Source organism: Macaca mulatta, chromosome 19, assembly GCF_049350105.2.
Source record: "Macaca mulatta isolate MMU2019108-1 chromosome 19, T2T-MMU8v2.0, whole genome shotgun sequence".
NCBI classification, from domain to species: Eukaryota; Metazoa; Chordata; class Mammalia; order Primates; family Cercopithecidae; genus Macaca; species Macaca mulatta.
The window spans coordinates 12,874,872-12,887,576 of record NC_133424.1 but is presented as its reverse complement, the minus strand read 5'-3'; the positions used below and the strand labels follow the sequence as shown (position 1 = coordinate 12,887,576).

General features: G+C 43.8%; 1 protein-coding gene and 1 long non-coding RNA gene across 4 annotated transcripts in view; one reads left to right on the top strand and one right to left on the bottom strand.

Moving 5' to 3' along the window:
• Positions 1 to 12,705, bottom strand: part of LOC114674116 (uncharacterized) — a 35,809-nt gene that overhangs the window by 18,990 nt on the left and 4,114 nt on the right. The gene's annotated exons all lie outside the window — the stretch shown is intronic.
• Positions 9,953 to 10,612, top strand: LOC100429843 (large ribosomal subunit protein eL14-like). The gene is given in 3 exon segments (XM_077977909.1): positions 9,953 to 10,471; positions 10,474 to 10,554; positions 10,557 to 10,612. Coding segments are annotated over 3 exon segments (615 nt in total). The 5' UTR covers positions 9,953 to 9,978; the 3' UTR covers positions 10,598 to 10,612.

Genomic DNA, 12,705 nt, shown 5'->3' with positions numbered 1-12,705 from the left:
CATTTTGACAGGCCAGGAGTCCCAAGTTATCTTGGAACCTCAAGAGGAGAGGAATTCACCCAACTCATAGGTATTCAATGGTACAAATCCATGGCTGGGCTTGCCTTTAAAAAGGTCTTAGCTCAGATTCCTTCTACGAAACAAAGTTCCATCAAAGCCAATTTAAAGGGCCTATGTAACAAATAATTATTCTTGCTCCACTGTATGCAAATAACTAAGCCAAGTATAATAAAGAAACTCAGTCCTACTAGCATGATTTGTCTTTTAATGAAAATGGTAAACTTGAGAGAGAAAATTATGCTTCAAAAACGATAGCACACCTGTTGTTAAATTCTGGTGTTGCCCAATGTTTTTCAAATCTTGCTATTTTCTGTTTAAATTAAATTCTAATTTTTCTGGCTACAAGTTTCCAAAATAGCTGTGCTTTCTAAAAGCCCTATAAACTGAAAACTTGATGTTTCAGCAGGCTCTGCCTCTAAGCCCCCTGACTCTCATAGGAGGAAATAAATAGGAAATCTTAAGCTAAAAATCATAAAAAAATAAGTAACCAAGTGAGAATTACTCATCCTATTCAGTCTCACCTCTACCTCATCAAATACTTTTATCATTCCTACCTCTGCTTTTAAGTCAAATATTAACTTTTTAATGAAAATTATTTACTATGCCACCCTTGTGGGAATTGCTTTACTCACTCTACTATTTGCAGTAGGACTATATACTGTAGCACCCTCAGGGTAAAATATCAGACATAGAATCTCAATTACTATAGCATTTTGCTTATTATCCTCATAGCAGGAATAATGGTTGCTAGCAGAAAATAACACATGGGCTTTCCAAACCAGCACCTCTGCTCTCATTAGGTAAGGAATATTGTTTCTATATCAGCCAATCAGACCTAGTAAAAAGCGCTAAAAAAAAAAGTTACAGAAAAAGCTAAAAAAGCTAAGGAGTACCAAAACAAGCAAATAGATTCTTGGTTTGGGAACAAAATCATAGCATGGGTCATCCCATTCCTGGGCCCTCTCATAATAATATTCCTAATTATGGGACTACTGTTCTTACCCTGCCTAATTAACCTTTTTCAAAGACTTTTTAAACTGACAGGATCATGGCCATTTCACAGACAACTACCCAAAAACATCTACAGACAGCACTGCTCCTACAGTCAACCCGAAACCAGGGAACTCTCTGTCCCCTCATCAGCAGGAAGTAGCCAGAAAGAACATGCCGCCCCTCATCCTTTTTATAACTATAAGGTCTGGATTGACGGCAGGAGCATCACCATCGTGGATAAGCACCTCATTTTAAAATTCACCTTAATCAAAAACTGCCTAAATCCAAAGGGCATCAGCCTAATGGCTAAGGTCAGCATGACCATAAACCACACATAACATCTCCAACCAAAAACATTCCAGACACCTCCCACAGAGACATGCAACCTCGGGATAACCCCTGTCCTGCCAGAAAGATGTCACCCCCAAGATAACCGCCTCTCTGCCCAGAACATTCCAACCCCACCATAAACTTCCCCCTCATACAGAAACATTCCTCTCCCTCACACAGAAACATTCTAAGCTTGTAATAAGCTCCCTCACCCTAAAACCAATATATGCTCTTAGTCTGCAAGGAAAAGTGCTCCTGACTGAAATCAGCCAGAAGCCTCTCTCAGGTCTTTTCTATAATAAACCTGTCTTTGACTATCAAGCAGTGTTTGGTGTTTCTTTCCTCCTTTTTCTTTTTTTTTTTTTTTTTTGAGACAGAGTCTCGCTTAGTCGCCCAGGCTGGAGTGCAATGGCGCGATCTCGGCTCACTGCAAGCTCCGCCTCCTGGGTTCACGCCATTCTCCTGCCTCAGCCTCCCGAGTAGCTGGGACTACAGGCGCCCGCCGCCTCGCCCGGCTAATTTTTTGCATTTTTAGTAGAAGCGGGGTTTCACCATGTTAGCCAGGATGGTCTCAATCTCCTGACCTCGTGATCCGCCCGCCTCGGCCTCCCAAAGTGCCGGGATTACAGGCGTGAGCCACCGCGCCCGGCCCCCTTTTTCATTTTTTTAAAGACAGAGTCTCACTTTGTTGCCCAAGCTGGAGTGCAGTGGTGCGATCTCAGCTCATTGCAACCCCACCTCCCGGGTTCAAGTGATTCTCCTGTCTCAGCTTTCTGAGTAGCTGGGATTACAGGCACACACTGCCATGCCTGGCTAATTTTTTGTATTTTAGTAGAAATGGGGTATCACCGTGTTGCCCAGGCTGATCTCAATCTCCTGAGCTCAGGCAGTCCGCCTGCCTCATCCTCCCAAAGTGCTAGGATTACAGGTGTGAGCCACCACGCCCAGCCTCTTTCCTCTTTAACTCTTACACTGGGGAAACAGAGAACCTTGTATCCTTGGCTACACAGTCTAGAGTGGAGTGTTCACCTCACTGGGGTGAGGATGTGGGGTGCAGGATCAGAAAACAGTAAGGGTTTAAATACCATAGATTCATATTTCTCAAAGAATTTTCATAGATTCTCTTGAATAGTTTTCCTCACTGGCTGTCTGCCTTTAGGATGACTTCCAGGGGCTTTAAATGGTTGTTTTAAAGTAACTGTCACAAGTTTCTCTGGGGAGTGGGTTAGTGAAGCTCCTCATACTGTTACGCCATCCTAATGCCTTAAGATTCTGTCCATATCAAAAAATGCCCTGCAGTTTGATGTGATGGCAGTACAACTTGTAATATCACTTATAATTTTATTTAAGAACCACATGTTTAAAATTCTTTTTTTCATTTTTTTTTTTTTTTTTTTTTGAGACATGTCTCACTCTGTTGCCCAAGCTGGAGTGCAGTAGCATGATCTCAGCTCACTGCAACCTCTGCCTCACAGGCTCTAAGCCGTCTACCCATCTCAGCCTCCCAAGTAGCTGGGACTACAGGCACATGCCACCATGCCTGGCTAATTTTTAAAATTTTTGTAGAGATGGGGTTTTGCTATGTTGCCCTGGCTGGTCTCGAACTACTGAGCTCAAGTGATAAAAAAATTTTTTGTTAACGTTTATTTTTTAAAGATTCCTGGGATAGAATACACAAACCCACATCTCACGAACATCAGGAATCATATCACAAAAAATATACATTTCTATTTATTTACCTTCTTAATAATTTCAACTTTTATTTTAGATTCAGTGGGTACATGTGCAGGTCTGTCACATGGGAACACTGTGACACTGAGGTTTGGGCTATGGATGAGCCTGTCATCCTGGCAGTGAGCACAGCACCCAACAGGCAGTCCCTCAGCCCTCACTCTCCACCATCCCTCCCCCTTCCAGCAGTCCCCAGTGTCCATTGCTCCCATCTTTATGTGCCTAACGATTTCTTATGGTTTGCAAAAACATACTGCTCATTTCATAAAACTTCTTTAGAGGACTCTAACACAGAGAACTGGTTTCCTGTTAAAAATTAGTCATCTGATTTATGAACTATTAAAATATAGTTAATGCAAATTTTCTTAATCATTGTTTATAGTCAATGTTAAGATTCAAAAATTCAGCCTGAGGCTGGGCACAGTGACTCATATCTGTTTGGGAGGCTCAGGCCAAAGGATCACTTGATGCCAGTTCAAGACCAACCTGGGAAACATGGCAAGACCTTGTCTCTACAGAAAAAAAAAAACAAAAACAAAAAACCCTGTGTGTAAACACACACACACCCACCCACCCAAAACCTAGCCTGAGATTTAGAAGCAGTCTACCTGAAGGCTCACTCTTAGCATGTCCTCTAGCATTCCTGCCTAGTGGCCTCAGGTTCCCAAAGGTAACAATTTTATTACTTTGTCTGTTCAGCATTTACATAAAAAGTAATTTAAACTACATATTTTTCTTTCCTCACTATAAAAGGCAACATGGTTTACACACTTTGCTTTTTTGTTCATTTCAAAATAAATCCTGCAGCTTTTTTCATATCCACTGGTGCCTTCCCTAATTTTTATAAAGGTTCACAAGATGATAGAAGTTGAGCCAGTTGTGGTGGCTCACATGCCTGCAGTCCCAGTGACCTGGGAGGCTGAGGTGGAAGGATCACTTGAACCCAGGATTTCAAGGCTGCAGTGAACTGTGTGCCACTATACTTCCAGCGTGGGCAACAGAGTGAGACCCTGTCTCCCCACAAAAATTTTTTAAATAAATACATTTTTTTAAAAGATGGAAGTTTATGTAGCCAGTTCTCTATTAAACATGAGTATGTTCCCACTCTTTTACTAGTCATTTCTTGCTGAAATCAAGGTGAATAGCAATAGGTACAGTCTAAAAGACTTATAAATGTGTCCTGAACTAAGGCAGTGAACAATGAGAACTGGGAAGGTAGTTAGAAAACATAGCAAAATAAATATTTGAAAGTTGTTTTTCATGCTTAAAGAATTACTTTATTTTTTTGGTAGAGATGGGGGTCTCACTATGTTGCCCAGACTGGTCTTGAACTCCTGGCCTCAAATGATCCTCCTGCTTTGGCCTCCCAAAGTACTGGGATTACAGGCGTGAGCCACCACACCCAGCTGAATTATATTTTCGTAGTGAAATACAGCATACTTATTATAGAATGCATAGGATGTTTTATGTTTAATCATAACTGTAAAATTCTATATACTGGGCACTCAGAATGAACAGACCCTGTGCATGTCATATCTCCCAGTGCTGCTTCACCTTGACTTTGTTTCCCTCTTGTCCCCAGAGGTGACCACTGCCCGTAATTTTGTGGATATGCTTTATGGCTATACCATTATTTTTATCACCAAGCAATGTTTTGCTTAAGTTTGCCTCTTTTGCACTTTCTATGGAAGGAAATAATGGGTAGGTGTCTCCTTAGTTTTTGCCCCAGTTGTTTCACACATGCTGGTGTCTGAGGCTTGGGCTACCCAATTTGCTCATCCATTCCAGTATCTATAGGACTCATGATGCTTCAATTTTGTGTTTTGTTCTTATGGAAAATGCTGCTCTAATCATATTTTAAGTCCCCATGTGCCTGTGCACAGTAAATTCTCTATACATTTAAAAAAACGTGCTGGGTTGTAGATTCTGAGCAACTTTAAGACTGCCACCAAGTCCCAATGGAGTATATGAATTGACCCTCCCACCATTCTTGCATGTGTATTTAGATAATTCCAATGCTGCCAGTCATGTGGAATAATGTATTTCTACGTATCTAGTTTGTGTGAAATGAGATCACTTTGTGATTTTTTTTTTTTTTTTTTTTGAGACAGCATCTTGCTCTGTCACCCAGGCTGGAGTGCAGTGACGTGATCTCGGCTCACTGCAACCTCTGCCATTTGAATTACCACAGAAATGAATGTTCCTTTGTATCTTTGGAAGCATTTGGTGCTATATTTTGGAGTTTAGCCATTCTGAGGTGCGTAAATGTTATAGGAATAATGAACAAAAACAGTTTCGCTTTCTGAAAAACAAGATGAGACCTTCCCTAACATACCTCAAATATTTTAAACTATAGAGAGGGAGCAGAGCTAGATGGCGGAATAGAAAGCTCCCCTGATCATCCCCTGCAAGGACACCAAATTAACAACTATCACACAGAAAAAAACACCTTCATAAGAACCACAAATCAGGTAAGCACTTACAGTACCTGGTTTTAACTTCGTATCGCTGAAAGAGGCACTGAAGCGGTTTAAAAACAGTCCTGAATCGCCAACAGACCCCTCTCCCACCCCAGCAGCAGCGGCATCATGCACACAGCATCTCTAGGTGCTATGGGAGGGAGATACAGCAATTGTGAGGCACTGAACTCAGTGCTGTCCTGTTACAGCAGAAAGGAAAACCAGACCCAATTCCGCTGATACCTGCCCATGGAGGGGACATTTCAACCAGCCTTAGCCAGGGAGGAATTGTTGATCCCAGTGGTCTGAACTTAAGTGCCCGCAAACCTCATCACTGAGGGCTGCAGCACTCTCTCTCTCCAAGTCAAGTTGAAAGGCAGTCTAGCCCATAAGGACTGCAACTCTTAGGTGAGTCCTAGTGCTGAATTAGGCCCAGAGACAGTGAACTGACAGGGGGCAGGGAGGGGTGGTGACATATGGCATCATCCCTCCCTTAACCCCAGGCTGCACAGCTCTCAGCTCCCAAAGAGCCCCCTTCCACTTGAGGGAGGAGACAGTATCAGGGGGGACTGTGTCTTACATCTCAGATCCCAGTCCAGCCACAGTAGGACAGGGCACTGGTCAGAAACAGGAGGCCCCTGTTCCAGGGCCTAGCTCCCAGACATTTCTAGACACACCTTGGGCCAGAAGGGAACCTGCTGCCTTGAAGGGAAGGGCCCAGTCCTGCCAGCATTCATCACCTGTTAATTGAAGAGACCTTGGACCCTGAATAACCAGCAGTGATATCCAGGTACTACATCAAGGGCCTTTGGTGAGCCTGACACTTGCTGGCGTCAGGTGAGACTCAGCACATAACCAGCTGTGGTGGCTACAGAGGAAAACTCCTTCCGCTTGAGAAAAGCAGAGGGAAAAGTAAGGGGACCTTGTCTTGCACCTTAGGCACCAGCATGGCCACAGAGGGACACAGCACCAAGCAGGCTCTTGGGGCCCCTGATTCTAGAACTTGACTCTTCGATAGCATTTCTGGACCTGTCCTGGGCTAGAGGGGAGCCCACTGCCCTGAAGAGGCAGCATTCATGACAAGCTAACTTAAGAGACCTTTGGCCCTCCAGGAACATCAGCAGTAGCAGTACTCTGACAGAACTCCTTGTGGCTTGGGGCGGTGGCTATGGGGTGAGGCTCCTCTGCCTTTCCAGGGAAGAACTTGTATAGTTTGAGTGCCAGCTCAGCCAAACTGCAACACAACAGGACACAAGGTAGACTTCTAAGGTGTTTTTACTCTAATCCCTGACTACTGGACAGCACTTCTGAACTCACCTGGGCCTTGGGGGACCTCGTCACCCTGAAAGGAAGGACACAGGCCTGGCTGGTTTTGCCATCTGCTGATTGTAGACCCCAGGGGCCTTGAGTGAACACAGGCAGTAGCCAAGGAGTGGTTACAGCAGGCCTTGGGCGAGACACAGCACTGGCTTCAGGTCTGACCCAGTGCAGTCACAGTGGTGGTGGCCACAGGGATGCTAGTGTCATTCCACGCTCAACCTTGGGTGGCTCAGAACAGACAGAGAGAGAGAAACTATGTTTGGGAGAACATAAGGAAAGAGAACAAGAGTCTGCCTAGTAATCCAGAGAATTCTCCCAGATTTTGTCTAAGATCATCAAGGCAGCACCTCTATGAGCCTGCAAGAACCACAGCATACTGGGTTTGGGGTGCCCCCTAAAGCAGATATAACTTAGATATCTGGAAAGTCTTCCCTAAGAAGGACAGCTACAAATAAGCCCAGACAGTGAAGACTACAATAAATACCTAACCCTTCAATGCCCAGACACCAAAGAACATCTCCTAACATTAACACCATCCAGGAAAACATAACCTCACCAAATGAACTAAATGAGGCACCACGGACCAATCCTGGAGAAACAGATATGTGACTTTTCAGACAGAATTCAAAATAGCTGTGCTGAAGAAACTTAAAGAAATTCAAGATAGCACAGAAAAGGAATTCAGAATTCTATCAGATAAATTTAACATAGAGATTGAAATAATTAAAAAGTGAGCAGAAATTCTGGAGCTGAAAAATGCAACTGGCTTACTAAAGATTGTATCAGACTCCTTTAATAGTAGAATTGATCAAACAAGAAAGAATTAGCTTGAAGACAGGTTATTTAGAAATATACAGTCAGGAGACAAAAGAAAAAAGAGAAAGAAACAAGCACACCTACAGGATCTAGAAGATAACCTCAAAAGGACAAATCTAAGAGTTAATTGAAGAAGAAGTAGAAAAAAGGTTGTAGAAAGTTTATTCCAAGTGATAACAGAGAACTTCCCAAACTAGAGATATATAATATCAGTATCCAAGTACAAGAAGGTTATAGACCATCAAGCAGATTTAACCCAAAGAAGACTACCTCAAGGCATTTCATAATCAAACTCCCACAGTTCAAGGATAAAGAAAGGATCCTAAAAAGCAGAAAGAGAAAAGAAATAACACACAATGGAGCTCCAATACATCTGGCAGCAGACTTTTCAGTGGAAACTTTACAGGCCAGGAGAGAGTGGCAATACATATTTAAAGTGCTGAAGGAAGTAACTTTTACCCTAGAATAGTATATCTGGTGAAAATATCCTTCAAGCCTGAAGGAGAAATAAAGACTTTCCCAGATAAACAAAAGCTGAGGAATTTCATCAATACCAGACCAGTCCTACAAGAAATGCTAAAGAGAGCACTTCAATCAGAAAGAAAAGGACACTAATGAGCAATAAATAATCACCTGAAGATTCAAAACTCACTAGTAATAGTAAACAGGAAAATACAGAATATTGTAACATTGTAACTGTGCTATGTAAACTACTCTTTTTTTTTTTTTTTTAAAAGATGGAGTCTCGCTCTGTTGAAAGGATGGAGTGCAGTGGCATGATCTTGGCTCACTGCAACCTCCAACTCCCTGGTTTAAATGATTCTCCTGCCTCAGCCTCCCAAGTAGCTGGGGTTACAGGCACGCACCACCATGCCCAGAAAATTTTTGTATATTTAGTAGAAATGGGGTTTCACCATGTTGGCCAGGATAGTATCGATCTCCTGATCTCGTGATCCACCCACCTCGGCCTCCCAAAGTGCCGGGATTACAGGCATGAGCCACTGCGTCCGGCCTGTAAACTACTCCTATCCTAAGTAGAACGACTTAAACGGTGAACCACTCAAAAATAATAAACATAATTTTTCAAGGCATAGTACAATAAGATATAAATAGAAACAACTAAAAGTTAAGAAGGGGGTGAACAGACCAGGTGTGGTGGCTCACGCCTGTAATCCCAGCACCTTTGGGAGGCTGGGGTAGGCAAATCACCTGAGGTTGAGTTCAAGACCAGCCTGGCCAACATGGTGAAACCTCGTCTCTACTTAAAAATACAAAAAACTTAGCTGGTCAGGCACAGTGGCTCACGCCTGTAATCCCAGGACTTTGGGAGGCCGAGGTGGGTGGATCATGAGGTCAGGAAACTGAGACCATCCTGGCCAAGATGGCGAAACCCCGTCTCTACTAAAAATACAAAAAAATTAGCTGGGCATGGTGGTGGGTGCCTGTAGTCCCAGCTACTTGGGAGGCTGAGGCAGGAGAACCGCTTGAACCTGGGAGGCAGAGGTTGCAGTGAGCTGAGATCACACCACCGCACTCCAGCCTGAGTGACAGAGCAAGACTCTGTCTCAAAAAATAAGAAAAATAAAGGCTGGGTGCAGTGGCTCACACCTGTAATCCCAGCACTTTGGGAGGCCGAGGCAGATCACAAGGTCAGAAAATTGAGACCATCCTGGCTAACATAGTGAAACCCCATCTCTATTAAAAATACAAAAAATTAGCTGGGCGTGGTGGCACACGCCTGTAGTCCCAGCTACTCGGGAAGCTGAGTCCGGAGAATTGCTTGAACCGGGAAGGCAGAGGTTGCAGTGAGCCAAGATCGCACCACTGCACTCCAAGCTGGGCAACAGAGCGAGACTCCGCCTCAAAAAGTAATAATAAAAATAAAGAGGCCGGGCGCAGTGGCTCAAGCCTGTAATCCCAGCACTTTGGGAGGCCGAGACGGGTGGATCACGAGGTCAGGAGATCGAGACCATCCTGGCTAGCACGGTGAAACCCCGTCTCTACTAAAAAATACAAAAAACTAGCCAGGCGAGATGGCGGGCACCTGTAGTCCCAGCTACTCGGGAGGCTGAGGCAGGAGAATGGCGTAAACCTGGGAGGCGGAGCTTGCAGTGAGCTGAGATCCGGCCACTGCACTCCAGCCTGGGCGACAGAGCGAGACTCCGTCTCAAAAAAATAAAAAAAAAAATAAATAAATAAATAAAGAGATGGCTTCTACACATGCACACGGTTGGGCGGGCCTCCTTCCTTCTTGCTTAACCCAGCCAACATGGTGTTCAGGCGCTTTGTGGAGGCTGGCCGGGTGGCCTACGTCTCCTCTGGACCTCATGCAGGAAAATTGGTCGTGATTGTAGATGTTACTGATCAGAACAGGGCTTTGGTCGATGGACCTTGCACTCAAGTGAGGAGACAGGCCATGCCTTTCAAGTGCATGCAGCTCACTGATTTCATCCTCAAGTTTCCACACAGTGCCCACCAGAAGTATGTCCGACAAGCCTGGCAGAAGGCAGACATCAATACAAAATGGGCAGCCACACGATGGGCCAAGCAGATTGAAGCCAGAGAAAGGAAAGCCAAGATGACAGATTTTGATTGTTTTAAAGTTATGAAGGCAAAGAAAATGAGGAACACAATAATCAAGAATGAAGTTAAGAAGCTTCAAAAGGCAGCTCTCCTGAAAGCTTCCCCCAAAAAAGCACCTGGTACTAAGGGTACTGCTGCTGCTGCTGCAGCTGCTGCTAAAGTTCCAGCAAAAAAGACGACCACGCGAGTAAGAAGGTTCCTGCCCAGAAAGCCACAGGCCAGAAGGCTGCGCCTGCTCCAAAAGCTCAGAAGGGTCAAAAAGCTCAGAAACACCTGCTCCAAAGGCATCTAGCAAGAAAGCATAAGTGGCAATCAAAAAAAGTAATAAAGATTCTTTTTGACATGTTGGCAAATGTATTTAAGCCTTTGGATTTAAAGCCTGTTGAGGCTAGAGTTAGGAGGCAGACTGATAGTAGGATTATAATAAATATTAATCAGTTCCTTAAAAAAAATAAATATATAAATAAAGAGATGAAGGACCAACAAGTGGCGATCAGTGTCTGGACAACATGCTCACGGCACCAATCCTTGTGGTCACCTTCAGAGACATAGTTCTGATGAAACTGATGATGGTCTGGCACTCACAAAGGGGTACTAAAAGGCTTATTGCTCACATTGTTGAGATCTGGGGGAGAGCAGGGCAGACCCAGCAAGCATAACTGAAATGGCCTGAGAGAGCAAAGAAAGGAGCCTGGCCTGGTTGGTTACTGTGGTTGGGGTAGAGTTGGGCACTATAAGGGCAGGTGGTTGCGTGGTTTAAATCTGTTGCCTATGACAGAGAAGGTAGCCCTTAGACTCATCAGCTTGTCCAGGTGTGGGTCACAAGAAAAAAAGGGAAGGGTGAGTCCTATGTTGTTAGCAAACATTAAATAGGGATTCTAGGCCAGGTGTGGTGGCTCACGTCTATAATCCCAGCATTTGGGGAGGCCAAGGTGGGAAGATCATTTGAGGTTAGGAGTTTGAGACCAGCCTGGCCAACATGGTGAAACCCTGTCTTTACTAAAAATACAAAAATTTGCTGGGTGTGGTGGCGCACGGCTGTAATCCCAGCTACTGAGGGGAGGCTGAGGCAGGAGAATCGCTTGAACCTGGGAGGTTGCAGTGAACCAAGATTGTGCCACTGCACTCCAGCCTGGGCGACAGAGGGAGACTCTATCTCAATAAATAAACGCATTATGGATTTAGGCCTAATCCCTTAAATATAACAGGAGTTTCAAAGATTATATAAACTTTAGTAGTTTTCCTCACATCAATTAAAACAGGAATTCAATTGTGTTTTCCTCTTACCAATGGAATCAGGAATTCATTTGTCTTAGCAACTGTATACCCTTTCAAATTTCAAAGTTCTCTATGGACCTTCACATATAAAAACTGATCTAAAAATGAAAAAAGTACCTGAGAACTTAAATATACCCATCTCGTATCTTGATGTTCTCTGGCCTCAAGAAACATTTTTAGTTCCAGAAAGTTCTTGCCTTACTCCCACCATATCTAACAACCTTCATTTTCAAAGTGAAAGAAACTAAAATCTTACACACTGACACTGGCAATAAAATTATAAAATGATAAAGGAAACCAGAGTTGAAGGGCCATAATATTCAACAGATAAAATAATCCAAAGTAAACATAAATATTCTAATTAGCTCAGATAAGCAGGCTGCTTCCCCACAATTCACAAGGAAAACCCATATTCGAGAGGTTAAACACCTTAACATGCTTGAGGTCCAGGCTTTCCCTTTGACATGTAACTTCTAGAGTGGAACGTCCCTGGTGATGAAGGGAAGAGACACTTGAGTAGCGACAGGAATGAACTCCGGGAGCTCCGCACACCCTAATTGGCCCCTGGAGTGTGAAAACACTTCCTCTCCCAGGCTTCAATTCTCGGGCAGAAGAAACCCTCAGCTGGATTTACTTTAAGGTTCTGACCCCAAAATAACCTCCGAAATTCATTAGCCCTGTGTCCTGGAGACAGCACTCCTGAACTTCACACACTTTCTCAATATGTAAGAATTATACTCTGAATGTGTCAACATTGTGAATGCAAAACAAACCTCATGTCTAAAAAACATGCCCAAGAAAACTGCAGTTACAACCTCAGAAAGCAAACCCTCCACCCAAAACATGTGCATATGGATCCCCAGCTTTCCAGTGCTCTGTAGCTTCTCTCGGTATAAAGAGTTTAGTGGTATGAACAGGGATGCTCCCCAAGAAGAACCAACAGGGCCTTTAATTACTGCTCTTGGCAGGCTCAAGGATAGCCTTAGCTTGGGCAGTAATGTTACTTTGGACTACCACTGATATTTTATTTTTATTTTGTTGTAAAGACAGGATTTTGCCATGTTGCCCAAGCTGATTTTGAACTCTTGGACTCAAGCAATCCTCCCGCCTCATGAGCCACCTAAAATTCTGGGAT